The 26693-nt window shown below is 39.1% G+C and overlaps 1 protein-coding gene across 3 annotated transcripts in view; it reads right to left on the reverse strand.

Annotated features, from left to right (window-relative positions):
• alk (ALK receptor tyrosine kinase) overlaps positions 1 to 26693 on the reverse strand; it is a 496326-nt gene that overhangs the window by 59115 nt on the left and 410518 nt on the right. For all 3 annotated transcript variants that reach the window (XM_048191592.1, XM_048191594.1, XM_048191593.1), the window contains exons 6-10: positions 18115 to 18240; positions 8690 to 8824; positions 8330 to 8430; positions 4987 to 5153; positions 3423 to 3517 (exon numbers count right to left, since the gene is read on the reverse strand). In XM_048191592.1, coding sequence (XP_048047549.1) covers positions 3423 to 3517; positions 4987 to 5153; positions 8330 to 8430; positions 8690 to 8824; positions 18115 to 18240 — 624 coding nt within the window. The remainder of the gene's footprint in view (positions 1 to 3422; positions 3518 to 4986; positions 5154 to 8329; positions 8431 to 8689; positions 8825 to 18114; positions 18241 to 26693) is intronic.

Raw genomic sequence — 26693 nt, forward strand, 5'->3', positions numbered from 1 at the left:
CTAATACAGCCATGAGTCTTTTTGGGAAAGATGCAATAAGTTTTTCACACCTGGATTTGGGGATCCTCTGCCATTCCTCTATGCAGATCCTCTCCAGTTCTGTCAGGTTGGATGGTAAACGTTGGTGGACAGCCATTTTTAATGGTTCAATTGGGTTTAAGTCAGGGCTCTGGCTGGGCCATTCAAGAACAGTCACAGAGTTGTTGTGAAGCCACTCCTTCGTTATTTTAGCTGTGTGCTTAGGGTCATTGTCTTGTTGGAAGGTAAACCTTCGGCCCAGTCTGAAGTCCTGAGCACTCTGGAGAAGGTTTTCGCCCAGGATATCCCTGTACTTGGCCGCATTCATCTTTCCCTCGATTGCAACCAGTCGTCCTGTCCCTGCAGCTGAAAATCGCCCCCACAGCATGATGCTGCCACCACCATGCTTCACTGTTGGGACTGTATTGGAGAGGTGATGAGCAGTGCCTGGTTTTCTCCACACATACCGCTTAGAATTAAGGCCAAAAATTTCTATCTTGGTCTCATCAGACCAGAGAATCTTATTTCTCACCATCTTAAACTCAAACTCCATGCGGGCTTTCATGTGTCTTGCACTGAGGAGAGGCTTCCGTCGGGCCACTCTGCCATAAAGCCCAGACTGGTGGAGGGCTGCAGTGATGGTTGACTTTCTACAACTTTCTCCCATCTCCTGACTGCATCTCTGGAGCTCAGCCACAGTGATCTTTGGGTTCTTCTTTACCTCTCTCACCAAGGCTCTTCTCCCCCGATAGCTCAGTTTGGCCGGACGGCCAGCTCTAGGAAGGGTTCTGGTCGTCCCAAACGTCTTCCATTTAAGGACTATGGAGGCCACTGTGCTCTTAGGAACCTTAAGTGCAGCAGAAATGTTTTTGTAACCTTGGCCAGATCTGTGCCTTGCCACAATTCTGTCTCTGAGATCTTCAGGCAGTTCATTTGACCTCATGATTCTCATTTGCTCTGACATGCACTGTGAGCTGTAAGGTCTTATATAGACAGGTGTGTGGCTTTCCTAATTAAGTCCAATCAGTATAATCAAACACAGCTGGACTCAAATGAAGGTGTAGAACCATCTCAAGGATGATCAGAAGAAATGGACAGCACCTGAGTTAAATATATGAGTGTCACAGCAAAGGGTCTGAATACTTAGGACCATGTGATATTTCAGTTTTTCTTTTTTAATAAATCTGCAAAAATGTCAACAATTCTGTGTTTTTCTGTCAATATGGGCTGCTGTGTGTACATTAATGAGGAAAAAAATGAAATTAAATGATTTTAGCAAGACAAATTTGAGGGGGTCTGAAAACTTTCCGTACCCACTGTATGTACAAGTATCAGACTAGTCAATAAACTTTGGAATTTTCAGAATGCTTTTAGCCTGCTAAACTGTGCATGTAAATCACGTATCTGCGCCAGAGAGACGGGCACTTTGACACTTTTGCTACTCTGTCAGAAAGAGTCCAGAGGACCTCTGTCACGAGCTCTGGAGACTTCAAAAGGATCACCCCCTTTGTGCGATAAGGACCACGTGGGCCCAGACATTCCAGCCAAATTCCAACACACAAACCACACACACACAGACACACAAACACGCACACACACAAACATGTACTGACGACTGTAGGTGCAAAATATAACTATGCCTAAATGTAACCGCCGTTGTATTTCAAATTGCTTATAGGTATACTGTATAAGCTTAGCTAGGATTGTAGTTGTGCTAGTGGCTTTTTAATGATAAAGTTGCCTGTAAACTCTAACTTCTTTTATATGCTTTTCTTACCTGACAAATTTAGGTTCTTTTTAAAGCTCTCTCTATGCCTCATTCAACAATGTATGTAACATTACTGTAAAATGCATTGTTCTATTTTTAATGATACTTTGGAGAAAATACACCCCGATCCGAGGCTCCATAAATTATGCAAATCAAGCCACAAGACAAGACAAAGAAAAGTTTTTCCCGCCAGGACGCATCTATTGGCTGTTTCACCCAAGGAGGCGTGTTGGCTTAGTTTTCCATAAAAGACAACAACACGCAACTTTTCCTTTGTCTCTCGATTGCCTCTGAATTGTCCATCACCATCTCGTGCACGTCCCCCGGACGTCTCAGGTGACGCGCTTCCATCACGTGCACATCTTCTTTCGGGACCACCATCTCCGGCGAAACAAACTTTCAAGTCCTCAGTTCAAACCTTCCCGTGGAAACGAAAGAAGCCAACGAACTGCACCAGCACTGAACCGAAACTCAGCACGCAAACACATTATATTCATGCTCGATTGTTCTGCTGCTCATTCAGAAAAAAACGGGTCACTTCTTCGTTTTGATCCGACACCATTGCTTTACGCTTTGATGCTATAATAGGAGTTTATTTTCGTGGCCAGAGAATAGCATTCCTTTTATAATAGTCTGTGAAAAAGTAACAGTTTGCTGGACAAACTTGGATAGTTTCTCTAAACAACTATTAAGCTTGAACTGATCATATACGTAATTGATTATAATTCTTTGTAATTGATTCACATATATGTGCATAATTCCCTCTTGGGTCGATATATGTATCATAGTTAATCATAAGGCTTTGTGATTTATTATATTCATATATTTCACCCATAAATTGATTAAATACCTGTACGATTCGTTACAACGTATTCATTTATAATTCCAGATTGTTTTATCTTTCAGTATGTTTCCTTGCATTAAGACCAGTAATAAAACAGCAAAGCAGACAGCTTAACTGCTGTTAATTATGTATGTATACATAATATGTGCAAGAAAATTCTCTCTTGATGGCTGCCACTTTGATCCTCACAGTGTGATGATTTTAAATTCAAGAGAAATTTAAATGGACCATTTCAGTCCATTTTTGAGACCATTTATACCATTTTTTGACAAAGTAGTACCATGATTTTTGGACATCAGTTCATTCAGATAATCTCCAGATAGCTGTACAAACACCTGCAAATATTTTCAAGTTATAATGGCAAGAATGAAAGCAACAATTTACATTTAAATTTAAAAGAGCTAACAGCTCACACCGAATCAATTCTGTCAATTCACCAGCTCTAGCACCCTCATTCTGAACAAAAAAAGTTGATGTCAACTAGAGAAAGTCAACCAGTCAATAAATACTCATGATATGCCCACAGAGGATCAATTTCAGGTACCCAAAGCACTGTAATCAAAAAAAATTACTAATGCTAATTAAGAGCAGTTTCATAGCATTCTCTTTAGGCGAAGTCAGTTATCTGAAAACTGCATTTGAGCTTGAATGGAGGGGGTGGTACCGGCCACTAAAAAACCTATTAGTGGACGGTTAATGGTTATATAAATTATTTATTTTTAAAATGGCTACTTCTCTCATTTCAGAACAGAAAATGGCAGAAAATGAAAATAATGAAGCTGCAATACTCACTTTCAAGGAAGCACTCCATGCTCAGAGTGAAGTTGTCCACAGCAAATGCAATCCCTGCACTAGATGAAATATCAGCACTGAACTGTAGGTAGAACCTAAAGAGTGACAGAAAAGAAATAAGATAAATTAAAGAGAGTGAAAATATATTATAAGACGAGACATAAAATGGAAACAAAACATGTTGGTAACAAAGCAGGAAATAGGATAGCTATTAACTACGGTCACGTTGGAACAATAAACACTGGAAATGGAATGTCTGTGAAACATGCACATGATGTCATTCCAAACCATATTATTTTTGTCAGTCCAACAAAAAAAATAAGATGTTTAGCAGAACATCCAGGCTGCTCTTTTCCATACTTCAAATAATGAATGGGTACTGAGGCTTTCATGCTCCAAAAAGAGCACAATTAAATGAGTCACTATGACTTGTGTGACTATATCCATAGTCTTCCGAAGCCATACAATAGTTTTTATGTGAAGACTGGAATTTGTTATTTTTCACTGAAAATCTTATTTGTGCTGGTTTATTTCACTGCAGGTTTAATGTCAAATCCCATTTGGTTCTCATATGTATGGAATAAAGCAGTATGATCATTCTTTTAAACATCTACTTTTGTGTTCCAATGAGGAAAAAGGTTTGGAATGCAGGGCTTTACTTTTTAAGTCAACTATTCCCTAAAAATATATCAAATTACAAAAATAATAAGGTGTAAGTATTTAGCTAAGGTGTATTTCCAAACTACCAGAAATGTGTATATATATATGACTACAGAAGAGCCCATCACATTCCCCATGCTACAGTATTTTGAATAAATCCCTGAGAGGAGTGCTACCCCCTGCCCTAATATCTCCCATGGCAATAAATGTGTAAGAATTGGCTCTCTGGGTCATGGGGCATGAAGCTTTGCAGCTATGCTGTGAAGTGCTGAATAAATCTTAAAAAATGGAACTACAACAAGAAAGGGGTAAGGAGGCCAGGAATGAAATTTTAATCGCCCTCTGTGGACTGGAATTAGTGAGACTCTGGATAACAAGAGTGGAGGTTGGGGTGTGGGGAATTGAGTTGGGTTTTGGGAGCATTAGATGAGATTCCAATCAAACATGTAGAGCTGTAACACCCTTCTATTTTCATTGGCCCTCCTTACTCTTACAAGTCAAAAGCAGTAGCTAATTGGAGTGAAAGTGTGGATGAATGGTGAACCTCTTCATTGATTTTTTTTCCCTCTGTCAGGTTTTTTTCTTCTACTGGGAAGACTGATATGGTGAGCACGGGATGTGCAGTGCTGTGCCGGGCCCATAGGCAGGGATGTGGCACCAGAGGGATTCATTAGGATTTCCGAGTAAATGTGTGGGTTTGTGCAAAACCAAAGTTAAATGACTACAGCTTGCTCAATGGTGAGTGAAAACTTTTTCATATGTATCCGTAAGAATTAATGCAAATTAAGTAGATGTATTCCTGCCATTGTTTACCTGATTATGCCATTGTTAACTTACAAATGAAGTGCACACTCAGACCATGGATGACTTTCAGCATAAATTTGATGGTTGTAACTAGACTTACAGATCCACCAAACCGAAGAGTGGTAGGGTAATGAGTTTCCACCCTTTCCCCATATTAGCTTCGCTTGTTGAGTTCCAGAGACTCCGTTGACCCTCAGGCCCTGTGCTATTCTCTATAATCCAGAGTGATAGCATTCCATTTGAGGATCCACACACCCAGAACTTGACCTGTAGAAAAGATCACAAAATCAGATTTGGAAACACTTTATTTCGATGGTCCACTTTAGACATTCAAATGACTGCTATAAGGAACTCACTGGTTTCAAAAGTACAGCAATAAGAAATATATTTTTTACTTATTTTTTGTGTTATTTAAATTGTAAATTTGATCCAAATTTACAATTTACATGACACCTAACTAAAAAAGCTAGCTCAAAAAATACACATTTTATTGATACACAGAATAATTAATGTAATGGGTTTTATAAACACAAGCTTTAAATTTCTGCTTTTGAATCCCCCCCAAAATTGGCACCACTTTACTTCCATTGTAATAGCTTTTTTTGTGGTCAGTATCATGCCACAAATGCTTTTCATTCAGCTTGACTTCTATTGAACCCAGCATATTCCTTTAAATAATGAGCACTTAGTTTTCTGGATGAACATCAATTGCGATCATACATTTTACACAAACATATTTCATGTTGTTAACAGTCTACTGCACCATTGTGTTTTTGATTTTGTGATTTTTTTTTACCCCATGTCAGTCTACTAATTATAACTATACTATTGTGGATTTTAGATTTTTTTGGTGGGTTGCTTTTCCATGTCAGTCAGACGGGCTGAGTGGGCGGTTTTTGGCCAGATTAGACTGCAAAATGGACCAGACTATGCTGATGTCAAAAGTCTGGTTCTGTGAAACTACATGTGACCTAGTGCAGATTGTAATGCTTATATCACATCTGCTCTGAGGTTCATCCATTATGAGGTACCTTTATGTCAGGCGACTTACAGTAGGCTGTGAAAACGCCAGCTGTTGAAAGAAGCAAGTCTTCTCCTATTACAGAAGACAGACTGAGAACAGTGGCTAGGGGGAGAGATCACAGTCGTAATCTATAGTCTTGGTTCGTGTCTGGATCTAGTCCAATATGCTGTCATGGCCTGCTGTGCCTCCACACCGCTCTGGGCACCGTTCATACAAGAATAAGCCCTCACCTCACATCTATCTAAAGCTGTCAGTCAGACTTCTCATAAAGCCCAAACCAACACCTACCTCTCCACCTGTTCTCCTATTTATCTACACTCCATAATCTCCCTGATATTTTCTCTCTTTTTCTAACTTTCAATTTTTTATCCTGCTGTTTCTCTCTCTTTTCCATCTCTGTCAGTCTGCATTCCTCTGTTCCCTCTGAAACTCACTGTTTGAATGTTTTTTCTTCAGGAAGTCTTTTGCAGTTGTGTAATTCACCTTTCCCAGCAGGCTCGTGTGTGAGCCACAGACTGATGGGGTCAAGGTCTATGAATTCTGAATCTAATACGGAGACAGTCTTTGAAAAGCTTTCCACCTAAGCGAGAGCCCGACATTTTTCTATTCTTCAAAACGGACATTAACATTTCACATTTGGTTGCCAAATTTCCATGTAATTACATTCAAATGACATTGAAATGTGGGTACAACAATAACCTCCTGACACTGGGCTACATTCTGTCGGTAGCGATTACAAAAGCAACTCATTAAAGCTATTGTGCAACCTAAAAATGTCACATATAGCCTTACAAATTCAAAACATTTTATTATGGTTCCTCAAGCTAACAATAAAACAAACTGGCAAAAAGAATACAATGTAGGACATTAATGTGAAATAGAATTATTTGAGAAAATAATAATGATAATAAATTAAGCTATTACTAGTGTTGTAGTAAAGACTACCTAAACTGAGACCAAGTCAAGACCAAGACCAAGATTAGTGTGTGCTGAGACCAAGACAAGACCAGGATTTCCCTTAAATGATACATTAAATTTAGATTTGTTTTTCAACAAACCTTATCGAATACCCCCAGAACATTTTGAATATACACAACACATGTCACATGGGATCACTCTGTGATACTTTTGAGTCTTTTTAAAAACGGGAACATTTTTTTTTTTTAATTCTCCTTTTGCGATCCAAAAAAAGAAAGAAGGGCATACGACATTAGAACAACACCAGGGTGAGTAAATGATGACTTAATTTTCAATTTAAGGTGAACTATCCCTTTAATATTTTTCTCACGTAGTATACATTTCAATATACTGTATAGCTGTATTTATATTTTAGAAACAGGATATCAGGATAACAAAATACAAGGATATCATCATATTGTATGCGAGGGTCCTTGGGGGGGTTGAAAAATCCAGGTTTAAAGGTCCAGTGTGTAATATTTAGGAGGATCTATTGACAGAAATGCAATATAATATACATGGTTATGTTTTCAGTGGTGTATAAAGAACTTACATAATGAACAATTATGTTTTTATCACCTTAGAATGAGCCATTTCTATCTACTTACGCCACGGGTCCCCTTACATGGAAGTCATGTTTCTACAGTAGCCCTAAATGGACAAACTATTCTACAGAGCACTTTTGCTTGACTCTCTCTTTTACTCTGTCTCAGGCGATGACATGCTTGTCCTGTGTCAGCCACCATAGCTTCTCTACCTGCTTCGAAAAGGAGGAGTGAGCGGTGGCCTGAACCATTGGTTGCAATTCGCAACCTCACCGCTAGATGCCACTAAAATGTACACACTGAACCTTTAAAGCAAAAGCACTGAAATATAATTTTTCCTCCAATCTTGTTTTTTTTTTTTTTTTTACTTCATGTCCCACTTAACCTACAGTACATACACTACTGCATATGAAGAAACAGCATGAATAGTATATTATTTTCATAACATACTGTACTCTCTCTTTTCACTTAAACCGAAAGTATACTCGCTGTCCGAGCGAGAAATTTGCGTCATCAGGAGGGACTGTGGACGTCCACACACACTGCCCAATTTTTGTGTCTGCGCAGACAGTGTGCGTATAACAAAACAAAGTCCACTAGATAGTGCACATGCAGCGATAACATCTTTCCGCACTCACGGCCAAAGGCTCGTGCTCTCAACTGTGCGTGAGACGGAGCGGAACGCGGAAAACGAAGTATACCCGGGCCTTTATCTGTAGCCATTACCTCCTGATGGGTTATCCTAACTGCTATAAAACCCGAATCAGTATTCAGAGCATTTCTATAGGTCTAGCATTGATCGCTGCATACATAGGGTAGGATGCATTTGCAAGTAAGAATTGATGGAAACTGTTCAGAACTCCATTTGCTCAGAGATCCAGAGACACATTGCAAAAAACTGGCAATAGTCTTCTTACCATGCATGGGGCATTCCGCAGGGGGTAGAAGAAAAGCGGGCTTCGCACCTGGGCTGATCCTCGCTGACCTTTGGGCTGACTGTCGATAGCCAACAAGGCCCCTGCCATACAGAGTGATGCAAGACATGAAACAAACTTACACAATATACCCCCTTCCCCCAAATGGATTGATGAAAGATGAAAAACAGACTATAACCAGTCAAAAGCTTGTTGTCAAACTTTAATAAAGATTATTTATTAACCATGTCTGCTTAAATTATATTGCTTTCTTTTTCATTTTTCAATGTTAGTAGTCAACCTTGTGTTTGCAACAGCCTTTTTGTTGTTTACACTTCAACTTAAGATGTTTAGGTAGAGCACCTGGTGATGGACAGCTGCCTCTGAGGCCTTGGGGAATGGATGGATGGGCCCTCCACTGCGGACCCCTTCCTGGAACCAGCTGCCAGCTGCAATCTTCTCTCCCGAATGAGCAATAGCTGCCATTGAGGAACTGACCTGGTTGAGTGAGAGAAGACAATGAGACATTTTGAGAATACTGAGAGACCAAGAAAAAGAACTAGGGAAGAAAAGAAAAAGAGAAATGTGGGCTAACAATCTTATCCCTTAGCTCAAGAGCTTTGAAGCTTTGATAAGAAACAATCTTTGACCATTTTTAAATGTCTGAAGAGGCATAAGAGGGCAGTGGAGAGCGTTTCTGAGAGCAGATGAGGATATGGTTTTGAGGTAAAGGAACAGAAAGGCAGGGAAGAAAGTGTGTAGGAAGGCCATATTAGAACCCATTCCATCAGCAGACAATTCATTCAACCCAGTGAAGGGCTGCAGGGATAGGTCTGACCTTCATTAAGAAACATGGGGGGGAAGAAACATGATTGCCCTCCAGCGATCCACAGCATTACAGAGGATAAATTGCCTGCTGGCAAGTAACTTACTAGCTTTGCTCGAGGTGTTCTTACAATCCAGAGTTAGGCATTTGAAATTATATTCGTTCAAGCAGTGGATGCATTCATGGGAACAGGGTGATTATGAGAAAAGCCTTGTTAATAAAGAAATAAAGAATAATATATAATATATATATATATATTCCTAGTTCCTATATATATTCCTAGTTTTAATAGAAAAATAAATAATGTATAAACTGACAGACGAATAAACTTTTTTTTTGTTCTTCTTGAAACAACCTTGTCGGAACCGCCTTAATTATTTATTTATTTTAAGACCTTGTGCTTCTATATCAATATTTTATTTTAATTCAGGCAATATTAATTCAGGCCAATATTTATGCTCTCATAAATGTTTAAACCCAAAATCAAAAGATCAGGGGTTAAAAAAAAAATCCTGAGCCTGAACATTTGATTCAAATAAATAAATAAATAAATAAATAAATAAATAAATAAATAAATAAAGACACTAGGGCTGGGCATTGACACAAATTTCACAATTGGATTTGATTTCGATTCAGGAGCTTGCAATTTGATTCACCTTTGATTCAATATTGATTAATTTGGGGCCTATAAAGTACATGGCAAATTCCTCAAAGAAAAAAAAATCTCTCTCAACTAATGCTGAAAACAGGAGCGACAGTTGGTACATCATTATATTATTAAAAGGTTAAAATGAATCAATTTGTAAGCTAAATATAAAAACATTATTTGAAAATGATTTTCTTTCATAAACATTTAAAATTTCCTTCATTAAACATTTAAATGGTTGCTGTCATAAAACGTATTGATTCAAACATACATTCAATATTGAAGCATATGTTAAGTACAACTAAGGGATATAGCCTGTAGTGCATATATTTAGCAAATTACTCCTCTATAAGTTCATTTTTTTAGCTGACTAATGAGTTTTTGGACACAGTGAATGGCTTTTCTGAGGTAAATGTGACATTTTTATTTCCGCGGTTGAAACTCATTGAGCGATTACATGAGACATGGTATGGATTTTTTTAAGTTGTACTGTATCTTTCAACATGCCTTCAGAGGTTCATTCATGTTTATTTCAAGTTGTAACAATAAAGTGGAAGAGATGATCGGTTCGTGCACTCTGCTTGAACTGATGCCGCTGTCACGCGCCACAGAACGCCAGGAAAGATCGCGACAGAGACGTGATGTCTATGATCTCACTCCAGTTTAAGTAGCCTATTTTCGAATCTTGTGAGGTTTACTGTGATGCTTGCCTTGATTCAACTTCTTGTGTCGACTGCGCAGATATCAACAGTGCAACGGGGTTGCAGTTTGAGGTCACAAATGGGTTTGAATTTGTGTGATGTGCCGATTGTAGTCGAGTAGAATGTGTATCATATAAAATTTGGCAACTGAACAACCTTGGAATAATATAATTATTTGATTATTCTTATAACGAGGTTTGAGCCATACAAATTACGGGAGTTTCTTGGGAGAAATAGCAAAACGAGAGGGGGGAGGGAGATGGGAGTGAAATACGGGAGACTCCCGGCAAAAACGGGAGTGTTGACAGGTATAGGCTATGAGGTCGGTTCATGTGCTCTCTGCGTGAACTGAAGCGGACCGCGATCTGTCGCTCCACAGAGCGTTAAGAAAGATTGCGACAGCTCGAGAGACATCCATGGTCTCACTCCAGTGTATGGGAAAATAGTCTCTCCTCATTCACTCCTCATGTTTGATTAATAACAGGTGAGCCAAGGGATAGCCCAAAATTACACAAATCTCTAAAATTACGCAATAGTCTAGTGTGTTTGTGAAGTGAATGAGTGTTAACTGAGCACGGCGCAAATCACATAGCCGCGCTCAGAAATCAGAGCTTTGACAAAATTAGTCTAATACATCAATAAAATACTGCATCATAAACATTTTCTACTATTTTTGATATGTATTTAAACGTTTTAAACCTTGCGAGACGTTAGACGATATGAAACACAAATGGGTGAAAACTATGAAATGAGCAGCACGTTTGTAAATCAAATAGCCGCGTTTCTCTTGCGTCTCTCAGAAATCAGCTTTGTCAAAAGTAGGCTGCTATCAACTAAAACACTACATCATACATACTTTCTACTATTCGATGTCTGTTTAAATGTTTAAAACATTGTACAATATGATCAATTAATGAGTACAAACTGTGTGAATGAAATGAAGCACAATAGGAAGTCAAGACAAATGTAGGACTATATTTTTTTCCGCAGCCAAATGCCGCACGCCGGAGATCCGGCACGGTGCCGGAAAACTTTAAGCCCTGAAAGATTTTTAAGATTGATTCTTAAATCTTTTGGTCTTCAATTTGATTGATTGATGAATAAATAAACAAGGTGTTGTATTTCAATCAATCAATCAATCAATCAATCAATCAATCAATCAATCAATCAATCATTCAATCAATAAATAAACAAATACATACATACACAGCATGCACATTACAGTACTTAAATGTATAGGGGAAATGCACAAATGACATGCAGGCAAATAAACAAACAAACAAATAAAGAATTCCATTGTTTTAGTAAATCATGGTCACATTGTCCTAATTTGTTCACTTTTTTTATTTAATGAAAACAAAGAAACAAATTAGTACAACATGGCCATGATTTTGTAAATTGAGGGAATGAATTGGTAAAATGTGCTGCCATATTAGCAAGTCTTGGGAACAAATTGTTAATTCATGGCCACGATATATATACACCGATCAGGCATAACATTATGACCACTGACAGGTGAAGTGAATAACACTGATTATCTCTTCATCACGGCACCTGTTAGCGGGTGGGATATAATAGGCAGCAAGTGAACATTTGTCCTCAAAGTTGATGTGTTAAAAGCAAGAAAAATGGGCAAGCGTAAGGATTTGAGCGAGTTTGACAAGGGTCAAATTGCGATGGCTAGACCACTGGGTCAGAGCATCTCCAAAACTGCAGCTCTTGTGGGGTGTTCCTGGTCTGCAGTGGTCAGTATCTATCAAAAGTGGTCCAAGGAAGGAATAGTGGTGAACCAACGACAGGGTCATGGGTGGCCAAAGCTCATTGATGCACGTGGGGAGCGAAGACTGGCCTCTGTGGTCCGATCTTCTAGAAATTGCTCAAGAAGTTAAGGCTGGTTCTGATAGAAAGGTGTCAGAATACACAGTGCAATTTGCTGCGTATTGGGCTGCATAGCTGCAGACCAGTCAGGGTGCCCATGCTGACCCCTGTCCACCGCTAAAAGCACCAACAGTGGGCATGTGAGCATCAGAACTGGACCACGAAGCAATGGAAGAAGGTGGCCTGGTCTGATGAATCACGTTTTCTTTTACATCACTCGGATGGCCAGGTGCGTGTGCGTCACTTACCTGGGGAACACATGGCACCAGGATGCACTATGGGAAGAAGGCAAGCCGGCGGAGGCAGTGTGATGCTTTGGGCAATGTTCTGCTGGGAAACCTTGGGTCCTGCCATCCATGTGGATGTTACTTTGACACGCACCACCTACCTAAGCATTGTTGGAGACCATGTACAACCTTTCATGGAAACAGTATTCCCTGTTGGCTGTGGCCTCTTTCAGCAGGATAATCCACCCTGCTACAAAGCAAAAATTGTTCAGGAATGGTTTGAGGAGCACAACAACAAATTTGAGGTGTACTTGGCCTCCAAAAATCCACAGATCTCAATCCAATCCAGCATCTGTGGGATGTGCTGAACAAACAAGTCCGATCCATGGAGGCCCCACCTCACAATCACCTCACCTCATCTCGGTGCCAGATACTACAGCACACCTTCAGGGGTCTAATGGACTCCATCCCCTTGACGGGTCAGGGCAGTTTTGGCAGCAAAAGGGGGACCAACACAATATTAGAAAGTTGGTCATAATGTTATGCTTGATCGGTCTCTCTCTCTCTCTCTCTCTCTCTCTCTCTCTCTCTATATATATATATATATATATATATATATATGTAATTATTTTGATTTTAGTTTGAGATGTCAGCCTGATGTTAGTAAAGTGTGTCCTGTGCAGATCTCTTCATCTGGTCTTCAGAAAGCACTTTCATCTATCTTAACAAGAAAGTTTATTAAAGACACAATAAAAATGATTGTTGTGCAAATTAAATGTGCTGCATGGGTTTCAAAAGAGACTTATTAGCAGGTTTCTAATCAATATTAATATATGTGGTGGCATATCGAACATAATCAGTGACATTTAGCTTTGTTCTAACAATAAACAACACTCAGAATCTTGTTAAATCTCAAAATGTGTGTGTGTATGTGTGCGTGTATGTTTTGGCTTTCTTTTTTGTCCAGAAGCACTGCAGGTGGACCCACAGAAATTTGATTACAGCTGCTGCACTGTATTGATCTGAGAGGTGTGAGGCAGGATCAGCTAATCATCCTCTGAGGGGAGATGGTACAGCTCTGAACTCTCTGCCATTAACCAGAAGAGAGTAAACACATCGACCAGCATGACCACACTCATGAGGATTAGCATGAAGAGCAATAACAGGGAGAAGAAAGAGGGAGTGCTCTGTACGATTCAAATGACACAGGATGAGATTGCAGCTTTCCGTTTTGTAAAGAAAGCTGCTGGCAATATCTGTGTTGTGCTTACGAGGCGGAGGGGAGGGATCATTAATGATTGCATCATACTAGACAGGATCAGGTCAGTGTGAGCAGCTGATCTTTGAGGTAAAAGGAGTTTCAATGCAGAAATGAAGCAGCAGGGAGTGATGGGAAAAGCTAGAGCCATCTCATCCGACAGAGCAATTGAGAAAATTACAAAGAGGAAAATGGGCTAAATGTGGGAGATGTGTCATATGAATTGAAATTGCTCAGTGGTAAAGTGTTTAAAAGTACATTGCTGCACTGATGTTGTGACTAAAATATATTGTCAAAACTCCCAATTCAGTGAAAACAATGGAAATGTGCACTAAAGCAGCAAGCACAAGCACATAGGTTTACCTCATCCCACTAATTTACATATATTGTGAGTATCAGTTTCACTCTGCTACTGTTATTAGGCCAACGCCTGACATCTGGGTCACTTGCATCTTATAGGTTATACATCTACTAATTAAATAAATAATTTTACAAAATTATTTATACATAATAAATAATTTGAAATTACGGAAGCATGTGAAATTGCGTCATAATGTAATTTATGTCACAAAGTTAAATGATCTTAAAAGTCCATGCTGATTATATCAGAGATGGCAGAGAGAATTATTCATTCCAGTGTCTGTTTCGCTTTAAAACACAAACTCTCTGTCATATTCTGTCATTGTATCTGAAGAGCGCGAGCCCTCCCGCATCGCGCTGTTCCTGCCTGAACAGAATGTCGAAACATCCCACCGCTGGATGGCCAGATGAAATGAAAACTATGATTCTCGGCTGGATAAAGCAAACCAGCTTCATGCTATGAAGGTTTTGATGGATGAGGATTGCAATCAAAGTAAAAACGATTGCGGTAATGTACAGAAGTACGCGTGAGTCCGTTATATTGATGCGCAAACAAATCATGTAGGCACACTGTATTTATGCACAGGCACATTTTAGTACATTCACGTTGTTTTCACACACATTCAAGATAATGTTTGGATTTGTCCGGTGTATGTTGCTGTGAACTTTAGTATATATGCAGGTCAAGGTGGTGTTACAGATCCCTTGTTCCCCTGGACTCTATTTCCCATGATCCTTCTGTTTCGTCACCTGCACTCACTTCCCTCGTCAGCTCCTCATCATCACTCATCACCTGCACCTGGACTCTATCATCATCACTCCCTTTATATGGCACTCACTCCCTGCACTCCCGGTCCGTTCTCTGTTGTAATAATGTTATGTTAAAGTGTATGTTGGGTACTCCCTGCCTGTGTATATTAAAGTATTGTTCATGATTGTGGAAATCCGTATTTGCCTCATCCTTTTACACCAGCTACACGTAACAGAAGAACGGACCATATACGTTGGATTTTCCACAAAAGAAAGATGGAGACTTTCCCCAGCTTCCTGGCTCCTGCTCCTCCAACGCCTCTCACTCTCCTGTCAGCCGGCGATCGCCTCATCGGGCTCCTGCAGGTTGGTCGTTCGCTGGAGAGGTATGTGGAGGAGTTCGTTGAGCTCGCTTTTTTGTCTGACTGGCCTGAAGCATGTTTGATCTCCCTGTTTCTGGATGGACTAGACGACGACACTATCTGTTTTGGTGAACCTGATTATCGTTTCTCCTTAAGCGAAACTATCAATTCCATTTTGTGGTTAAATGACTCCAAATTCTTTGTTGATTGGGTTCAGGATGGGTGTTTGTCTCTAGTCCATCCAGAAACACGGTTGGCCGGGCCAGTCAGTCAGCCACCGTCTTCCTCCGCATACCCCTCCAGCGAACTTCCTGTCTGTAATACGCTGGACCCTCACTCCTCTGCTGGGTCCAGGAGGCGGAGGAAGAGAAAGCCCAAGTCAGCTCCAGTCTCTGCCGCCGAGCCTGCATCTCCAGCCCTCTCCGAGCCTGCCGCTGAGCCCTCTCCAGTCTCAGCAACCGAACCCTCTCCTGTTCCTACGGGCATTTTAATTATGTATGAGGGGATGGACTGGACCCCTCTTCCAGCCTCACACAAGCCGCCCAGTGATGCAGCTTGTTTAATTGACTTTTGGTCCGAGCCCTCTGCTCCAGCCGCCGCCAAGCCCTCTGCTCCAGCCGCCGCCGCCGAGCCCTCAGCTCCAGCCGCCGCCGAGCCAGCCGCTCCAGCCGCCGCCGAGCCAGCTCCTATTATGAACTTTGTTATGGAATTCTCCAACCCAAGGACTGTTTTCCCTCCCTGCCTCCCTCTCCCGCCTCCTCCCATTTGTGTCTGCACTGCACCTCCGCCTCAAGCCTCCTCACCCAGATCTCCACCTCGGCCCTCTGGTCGATTACCTTCACCCTGGCTCCAACCTCCCTCTGCTCCACCGTTACCCATCAGTCCACCAGTCTCACCAGTCTCCATCCTGCCTCCACTCACACCTTGGTCCCTCGTCAGCCTGCCCTCCCCTCTGGACTGCACTCCTCCGCTGCACCTGACCCTCCATGGCAGCCCGCTGCACCTGACCCGCCATGGCTGCCCACGGCTCCAGACCCGCCATGGTTCTTGGACCTGCCCTTGAGACCTCCACTCCAGTCTACTCCTCCCCCTGCTCCGGCTTGAGGTCTCCAGGGCGCCCACCCCCCTCCCGGTTGTTCCATCTACGGCGCGAGGACGCGCCTACCGGGAGGGGGAGGTACTGTTACAGATCCCTTGTTCCCCTGGACTCTATTTCCCATGATCCTTCTGTTTCGTCACCTGCACTCACTTCCCTCGTCAGCTCCTCATCATCACTCATCACCTGCACCTGGACTCTATCATCATCACTCCCTTTATATGGCACTCACTCCCTGCACTCCCGGTCCGTTCTCTGTTGTAATAATGTTATGTTAAAGTGTATGTTGGGTACTCCCTGCCTGTGTATATTAAAGTATTGTTCATGATTGTGGAAATCCGTATCTGCCTCATCCTTCTACACCAGCTACATGTAACAGGTGGTTGTTTTAGGTTTTTTTTTTTTGGCATCTCCATGTGGTCCTGTTCAATAACGCAACTTGACTTGTCTAAAATTTAAACAAGCTCTTTACTATACACTGTGAATTTGTAAAAAAATTTTTTTCCTGTAATTTTTTTTTTTTTATGGCTGCTTTGGTGTACATAAATGTATTATATGAAATCATATCATTTGGTTATTTGGTTTCCTTTTTGGAAAGACATCTAAATTTACATTGAAAAAAGCTGATAAATACAGTTTTGTGAAAATCATACTTCAATCTAATGGTTTACTTTGCTGGATGTAGGCAATGATGGCAAAATGGACGTGTTAAACAAGAAAAATGGTGTATGATTAATTTCACGATAAGTGTGCGATTAATCGCGATTAAGGGTGCGCGATTTTTTATTTTTTTTTTAAAAGTGCGTGCAGAATTATTAGGCAAGTTGATTTTCTGATCATATTTTTTTTTCCAGGCACATCTTAGTAACTACTATTAATTTTGTATTTAATCATTTATAAGCGATATATAATTGTTCATGAAGGCTGGAAATGATAAACGCCTTATATTCAGGTGTGAATGATTATTAGGCAGGGTTTCTTTTACAGATAATATGCACCAAAAAAAGAGATTTAACTCAGATTGAAAAGTCAAAAATTATTAAATGTCCATGAGAAGGATAATAAAATACTAGAAATTGCAGTTAAGGCATGACCATTGGACAGTGAAATGCTCACTGGGTCAGGTGGAAAATAAAATCTGTTAACTGAAAAATAATTAATAGTCATTTTTAGTCCATCTATATCTATATATATATATCTATATATATTTATTTATCTATCTATCTATCTATCTATCTATCTATCTATATATATATATATATATATATATATATATATATATATATATATACCTGTATATATATGGGTTAAAAATGAACTCCCAAGAAGATAAATTCTTCCATCAGTGGTACAAGGATGTGGTGCTGGTCCTTCAAGAGTATGTATGTATATATATATATATATATATATATATATATGTGTGTGTCTGTGTCTGTGTGTGTGTGTTTAGGGTTGCAGTATAAGGGGTCAGAGGTTAGAGTTTTCCCCTTTTTTTTCATTTTGAGAAAGAATGTGTCTGGGATGATAATGGCTACTGAAGCAGAACAGATCCTGCAATGTCCAATAAACACAACTTCTGTTATATATTGGGCAAACACACAATGCCTTCATTAAAGAGCTGTTGTTGACCTCTTGAGCCCCCGTCTACTGTCTCGTCCTCCAAATGGACAGCACTAATACTCACGGCAATGTTCTCCCTCATCGTCCCCTTGTGGACAGTCAGGGTTGAAGTCACACAGCTGGCTCACATTGATCTCGCGACCCCCTCTGCAGTGATAGCGGCCCCGGAGAGTGACGTTTTGAGAGGTTCCTGGGAAGAGAAAGACAAGTGGGAATTAGAGACACTAATTACAGAGATGGTTCCCCTGAAGGAGCCCAGGTTTATACCCCTCAAGGGCACAGTGGTGATGAAGCAGAATTTCAATCCCAGTATCTCTGATTCTAGGGTCACCCCTGCTTAAGATATTACATTTGCGCAAGCAGCCCTCATCATTACCATTAGGCCACCTTTAGCCCATTTTTCACGTACATCTTCTTTTACAACCTCACATTAGGTGTAACAGGTTACTCTGGAGAGGTTTACTTTATGTCTTTCCGATATAGTTTCCCGCCAAGAAAGTAAATCAGAAGGTTACATTAAAAGCTTCGGTGCAAACAAACACAAAGACATCAAGTAAATTCAGCACTTTGCGAAAATAAATGAGGCAGAAAGAAGACATAAAAGAGGCAAAGGCTCTCAGCAGTCCCTTGTTTTTTATGGCTTCAACGACAAGAAAGGATACTGACAAAGGCTATCAACAAATGAAAACACAAAGAGCTCTTTCCTGTCCAATAAAGATACAATAGACACTCAAAAAATGTGTTAATGTAATGAAAACTCAAGCACAGCTCTAAACAGATGCCAAGGATAACATTTTAACACAAACATACAACTTCTGCCCTTGTTTTAAGGGACGAGATATGGATCATTTCACTATGGCGCCATATGTATTTTTTCTTTTTGCATATGGAGCACTAGCTTAACACGCTTCAGAATATGTTAGACGGAACAATGGCCCAGATAAGTAGCATGTGGCGACTGGATTTATGTGAGCTGAGTCTGATAGCATCACAGCGAACATAACGAGATGTAACCAGGGTTTGCATATCTATGCAAATGGAGAGTCGCAGAGCTGTACAAACGGACCGCGCTCACCAGGGGTTCATCATACTGCTGACAATGATAAAGAGAGTGATTGTACAGAAAGAAAAAAAAAAAACACTGATGTGATTCACTTACTTCCTTCTCAAAAAAAAAAAAAAACTAGGGAGATGTGATTTTATCACTGGCGCCTACAGAGGCGAAACACATCCTTGATCTGGGTGACAACAGATTTTGTTGGGAAGACACATGACAAGAGATGTTTATCTGAGATGATAATGCTTCAACAATTTGAAAATCAAGACAAGCATGTAACTAAATATCAAACAATGGGTGTAGGTCTTTCCAATATTTTAGCAGTCAATACCAATACGATTTATATTCTTTATTTATTTATTTTTAATACAGGGGCCCTGGGAAGGCTAAGAATCCGGGTGGGGGTTTCCTGGTAGAAGGTAAACCCTAAAAGGGTTTTTGCTCAACTGTGACTAGATTCTTTGGTCCCATTTTATATTGGGTGTCTTTAACTATGTCCTTAAATAAATAAATATATACGATGTATTTATTGTGTTCATGATGTTGCAAAACACTTTTGCTGCCATTGAGGTGGGATACATGTAAGTTTAGGGACAGGTTTGGTGGTATGGGTAGGTTTAAGGGTGGGTTAAGGTGTAAGGGAAGGGTCAAATCTAAAAACATATATGTACACAATAGGTGCATTGTATCAAATTATTTATTTCAGTGTTAGTAGTTAAATACACTTAATAAAAAGGGCAGATTATTTTGTTGTATTGTCTTCTTTAAAAAAAAAAAAAAAAAAAAAAGAACAGGATGTTTGATTGACTCAAACCAGTGAATTAGCTTTATAAGGACCAGTCACATACATCAGAGGGTAAATATGTGATGGAAAATATTAGTTCCAGTATGACAGATTTAAAAAGATGAAAATTTTGGAACTCTTGCTATTTGGTCAATGATTGGTGCAAGACATATGAATGCTGGTTTTATTTCTTGTCGAGAAAAAAAAAAAAAAAAAAAAAGCTATATCGAATATGATAATGGCCACAATCATGTACTCTAAATCCTGACCCTGTCCTCATTAAATATTTATGAACTTGAGGAGATGATTTTATTGATTGCTACTACTGGAGTCAAGACTATAGTCCACTCCAGAAAACACACTCCTGGTCCCTGGGTCTGTAAAGGTGGAAAATTCTTTCTCAAAGTCAAACACAATGCAGTTTATGATTATGATAAAATACTTTATATATGTTCAAGTATGTTAGTCAATACATCAAAATAAGTATACTTTTTTAAAAGCATGATGGTAACACTTTATTTTAGGGTCTTTTAACTAGTTGCTTATTAGCATGCATATTACTAGAATATTGGCTGTTTATTAGTAATTATTAAGCACATATTAATGCCTTATTCTGCATGGCCTTATTCTACATTCTTAATCCTACCCAATACCTAAACTTAACAACTACCTTACTAACTATTAATAAGCAGTAAATTAGGAGTTTATTGAGGGAAAAGTCATAGTTAATAGTGAATACACATTCCCTGAACTAAAGTATTACCAGCATGACAAATAATTTTTAAAATTATTAATGATTTAAAATAAACTAACTTTTTGATTTAAAATGTACTTCAAACAATTAAAAAATAACATTATAATGTACTTTTTAAAAGAGTACTTAAACAGTGATGAAAGTGTATTCTCTAAGTACAAAGTACCCATTTATTTCATTTATATTATCTATATGTTTCTTTATGAACATACATTTAATTTGAAATACAGTAAAACATTGTACCTTTAATATAATACTTATAATACTAACAAAATACCTTTTCACAAAAGAACAAAGAAATGAAATAGATAAAATGACATTAATACCCGTATTACCTGTATACCTGTATAACATATTGCAATTCAGGGAACCAAAGTCATGATTGTAATAACTGTTTTCTGAATCCAAATTGATCAAACACTTATCAGGGGATGTATCAACTTGGACATGGTAGTTGTAACCTGAGCTGCAACAGTCACAATTCCTGGTAAAAGGGATGCAGAGTAAACATTGTGCTTTACTGGATGAAATGTTTTTTTGTTTTTTTTGTTTTTGTTTTTTTAGAAGGTTTTGTAAAGATCAGTTCATTTACTTTCTTTTAATCTTGATGACACATTGGCATAGGGATGGATTCTTTTTCATAATACACTTGACTCACTTTCATTTATCTCCTAGTATTGCGTAAAATTGTGACTTGCAACTGCAGCCACATTTACATGCTTTGAGCAAGAACCATCAGTTCATGTAAATGGCGTAGCAATTAATAGCCCTGCTTCACATCTCAGCATGGCACCCTTGCTAAAAAAAAAAAAAAAAAAAAAAAAAAAAAAAATACTAATAGTCTTTTTAATCAAACGCTCTGCCAGTGTGTATGAAGAGAAAAGAAAAAAAGAGGAGAAACAAAAGTCGAGGAGGTGTTAATACACCAATCTGCTCTGATGCAGCTAGGCTTTGTGATGAAAGAACAAAGATGTGATGGATATGTCGGACTAGTGTACGTGTGCAAGTACTAAAATGATTTAATTATTGTTCGGCAGACATTTGACAGCCAGCCGTAACAGTGAGTCATTCCACTAGCGGGCAAACATTCATATCAGTGAGCTGAAAGCTAAGCTAAGATAAAAGAAGCTCAATCTGTCACTGCACATGGGGAAAAAGCTTAATGACCATCATGGAGGTTCACAGGCTCTGCGGCACAAATGCTAACCCTTGTAAACACTGCATGGAGGATGTGCTGAAATGTGAGTCACCAAAAATCAGGCTTTGATATATTGTTTCCAGTGCAAAGATCCTTCAAGGTTAAGTCACACATTTCAAGCATGCATTATGATTGATAAAATGGTTGTTTTCGTAATCATGAATAAAAATGTAATATCTTGCTGCATACTGTGAGTCCTGCAACCATCACACGAAAAGCTGTTTCTGTCTGAAACCTGAAGATTTCACATTTCACTTTTGCCTTTTACATTAAAAATATCACACTCCTTGTGTTCATTTTGTGATAAACTATTTGTAAAATATCATTGTGATTTTTGAAATCACTTTTTATGATTTAATGATTATATATCATTCAAAAGCAAAGCTTAGAGCTCCAGTAGCACTGACAGAAGAAATATTTGAAGTCATATTTATATTCTCTTTCAAGCAACAAGAATGATTACCAACAGAATGAGAGTTTAATGACTCCTTCAGAAACACATTGCCTATGAAGGTCACAGCAAGATGGTTGGGAACTCTGTTTCAGACTCCATTTCCTCCATCTTTGTTGTGTAACAAGAAGTAGGCCACACAGCATGCTAAGTTCATGCATTTTTTAAAATGTCTCACACTTCTCAAAATAAAAAGTAAAAAAATATAAGAAACAAGAGGCGGTTTTCACAACTGATACATTTTTTGAAGGGTTAGTACTAGCTAGCTAATGTTAAAATACTGTAATCTGTATTGTGCTTCTAAGCAGGTAAATTATGCACTAGCCACTGAAATGCATTATTAATTAAAGGCTTTCTTTGGCCTTGATTAAATATGAAAGTTTATCATTCAACAAAGAGAGCAAGTCATTGATGTGAAGGTGAATGGGTCATATGGTAAACATATCGGATGTGAAGGGTACAATGTGGAGATCTAAGTGTTTGTGTGGTCTGTGTGTACTGTGTGTTCGTTATAGCTGATTCTGGGAAGCTGCCTAATGGGACCAGACAGAAGAAGCAAATTAAGGTTCTCACATTGCTAAAAGATTTTCATATTACAACACTGCAAAGTGGTATATGCTTGCTTGTTGGAGACTGCTCTTATAAGAAAAGTGGAAAATAAATCTGATAGACTAGACAGATAATGGTACTCCACAGACCTGGTTTCAAAGGACATTGACCTGTTTGTTATACTGATAATCTCATTATCTCATTATTTTTATTCATACCTGCATTTTCCTATCTTTTCCATCAAATATCTGTTCTTTCCTTCCTTCCTCTGACCTTTTAATTCTGTCTGTATCTTTTCAACATCTATTTCCCTTTCCTTGATTTATGGTTTCTACTCTGTTGTTGAACGCAACAATAACAATATAGTGCAACAAAAGTAGTGTGATTTGTGATCGTTTTTAATGAATCAGTCAAAAGGACAAACCAATAACTCTCAAATGTATCTGTCTAGAACAGCTCATTTATCCCTACTAAATTAGTTTGTATTTCGTTTGATTTAGCAAACTGCAAGTCATTATTTTTGGTCATATCTAAAGAACCAAAAGTTTGGGAAAAGCATGCTCTTCTTATCCTCAAATCGGTTTATTAATTCCACCTTTATTTCTCTTTATTTCTGTTGTGTATTAAAATCATATTGCCTTCATTAATTAAGTAGACCAAGGGGAATTTTGAGCTTAAGCCTTACGCCTGAGCCATTCATCATAGGCAGCGAGTCAATCTGTTTACCTTTATCTCACTGAATTATATGAAAAGATTATAAGAAAATGTGGGACTTATGAACTTCACTTTCAGTTTCAAGAATTCTTGGTCCCTATTAAGTAGTAAATGATCATGAGACTTCCAAACAGGCCTCTAGGAATGGATTGAGAATGTTAGGTGAGCACACCCTGTGTTAGTTGGGGCAGTCCAAGCCAATGTGTCAGATCTGCAGGGAGAGCCGTAAAGTTAATGCCCTTGAATTACACCCTGCTCTCCCTTAGGACAACAGATGAAATGGGGGGCATCTATTTAGGAGCTCAACGAACTGTTCAGCCCCATGCTTGATTGGCCGAGGAAGAGCCTTGGCATCATTTGTCTTTGTCAGATTATTCTACAGTGCCTGAGGGGCAAAAGCAAGCAATGAAATAACTGGTTCATTTTCTTTGACTATTTTTTGGGACGTTTTGGGGCTGCTGCATTAGAAGAGACGACAAATCAAAGGGGACAAGCCAGTGAGGAAGACAAAGTGAGCTGATACACCAAAGCTCTTATTGGTGAAAGGTGGTATGTATTCCTGTAAGACAATATAAAAGCCAGAGCACGTATGTTAGAACCGACACCTCTTGCTCACTGTGTAACTACTTGTGTACTGACCTTTACATGTTTGCAACTGTATATTTTCTAAGGCCAGAAACTCTACTCTATGCCAGTGTTTCCCAACCCTGTTCTGAACCCATTTTTAACCTCCTCCTAATCATACAGACATGAAACAACTCATTAGTGGAGATTTCAAGACCTGAAATGGATGGGTCAGATAAGGGAGACGCCCAGGGACAAGGTTTGGAAACACTGCTCTATGGAAGCATGTAAATGCAGACACAAATTCTTGGCCAATGCCTTGCAAGCTTGAAATTACATTCTACATCCCTAATGTGCATTATTTCTTTCCTGTTGCAATTAACTGATGATTGAATCAGATTATTTACCAATTATTATGTCAACAATGTAGCTTTAACTAACTTGCTCTGAAAAATTCTCTTCAAACTGTTGCTCTGCATTGAGAGTAGTTTATATGAAAGAGAACACTATGAAAGCTGAGAATGCAAAGCATATTTGCTTTATGATTTTTTAGACACATTTTTGAAAACTTAAACCAGGGCTATGTTTCCCAAAAGCATCGTAAGCCTAAGTAGATCGTAGAACCATTGCCACCAATGGTCTCTACAATCAACTTAGCTCAAGATGCTTTTGAGAAACGCAGTCTAGGTCAGTCTGATTAATGGACAAATCATTTAGACTAGTTTTGGACACTGCTATCTCTCTAAGATATTCACCAAGTAACAACATAAATCTCGCTCTGTTCCTCACAGAATTTCACAGTGGAACTTTCTTAATTTGACTGACAGAAAGCTATGATGCCTGGATTACCTACCCCAGATATTGTAAGTAAAAATGGGCTAAGTAACTTTGGTAAGTTGGTCAGTAACTTTATTCGAAATTGCAAACATGGTTTAAAATAAATCATAATGAAGAATGTCTTACACCAACTGATGTAAGTGACATGATTCATCAGTCCTGGTCCTGGAGGGAAAATGTCTTGCAGAGATTAGTTCCAACACACTTGCCTGGTCTTTAGTAATCCGAACACCTTAATTTGTTGCTTCAAGTGTAGTTAAATGAAGCAAAACTCAAAATAGTGCAAAATAGTTGCCCTTCAGGAACAGGACTAGACAACCCTGATTTAGAGGTATCCAAATGTCTACTCAACAAAACATTAGTGACTACGCAACTTGAGTATTCAAATAACCTTTACCTTTTAAAATTTCAGTTCTAAAAAGTTTCACTTTTTTCCCTTTTAATATCAGAAATGAAAGCTCCAGCGTAAGTTCTGCCAGGAAGACTCAATGTTACGTCACCTATTAGTTTAGATCTAACCAATCATTATCTTACACTTGGAGTATAAAAGATCGGTACTTACACATGTCTGAATTCGTAGATACTGACGCCAACCTTCACCTCCTTCCTCCCCACCACCACCAGGATGGTCCCTGTCTATACCTTCCAGGGGATTGGCTACACCCCTGCCTTCGTCTTCAGGCAGGAAATACAACCCTTTAGGATATGAGCTATGGATGGGGCCTACACCAAATAACTTTCTTACAATATTTTGCTTGCTGATTGTTAACAAATATCATTGTTATGTTTTCTTCCCTCCCGAGTCTTTCTGGTAGAACTCTAAAGTTTTTAAGAGATGTAGTCTGGGAGGTATTGCATGTTGCATGACCACTTCTTTGTATGCAAAGTTTGACTCCAACTTGTTTCATTCTGTTACCCTCCCTTTTCAATTTTTTAATTCTTTTGCAGACATCTCTTCTTTACTATGCTATATGAATCATTGCCCTGGCCATCTGCAAAACTGCTATAACTAGGTCTTTTTTGTGTGTGTGTGTGTGTGTGTGTGTGTGTGTGGATGCATGACTGACAAGTAACAAACAACTTCGAACCCTGAGGCTTTACATTCACAGGATATAGAACATCTCACATGACAGTCATGTTTTGAGACCAGGTCAAGAAAGGCCATGCTGAAAGTATCATAAAGGCCAGTGTCTTTATATCAAAGGATGCCCGAGAGAGATGGGAGGCAAGTCTGTCTGCTTCATGACGTCTTGGAGGTATAAAGCCCCTTTGATTCCATGGTGGCCTAGTTCCTTGATGTTTCCCTAGTGCTTGGCAAAGCTGGACAGTCACATTACAGCTCAAACTGCTGCCTTTCAAAGATGATTGAGAAAGAGACTCCAGAGATTAAAGCAAAAGTGCCTGAAGAATCCAGAGACGGCTGGGAGAGCAGATTCGTGATGCTCTCTTGCAGTGTGGTGTTACTACTGTATATGCTACTGATTAGAAAACCTTATCTTAGAAGAACAGTCAGATTCAAATTCAACAAATAAGAAAATGTACTTGTTCATTCTTTTTATAATGAAAATGGGACTGGAACTTTCAAGCTTGAAAAAGACTGCATAAGCACTATAAAAGTATAGCTCATATGACTTGTTTGCTATATATTCCAGAACCTATAAAATAACTTCAGACCAAACCACATCAGACCAAAGAAGGTAGGATACCTTAAATTTTGGTCTGTCTCTCAAAACAG

The sequence above is a fragment of the Megalobrama amblycephala genome, linkage group LG5 (assembly GCF_018812025.1).
Source record: "Megalobrama amblycephala isolate DHTTF-2021 linkage group LG5, ASM1881202v1, whole genome shotgun sequence".
NCBI classification, from domain to species: domain Eukaryota; kingdom Metazoa; phylum Chordata; class Actinopteri; order Cypriniformes; family Xenocyprididae; genus Megalobrama; species Megalobrama amblycephala.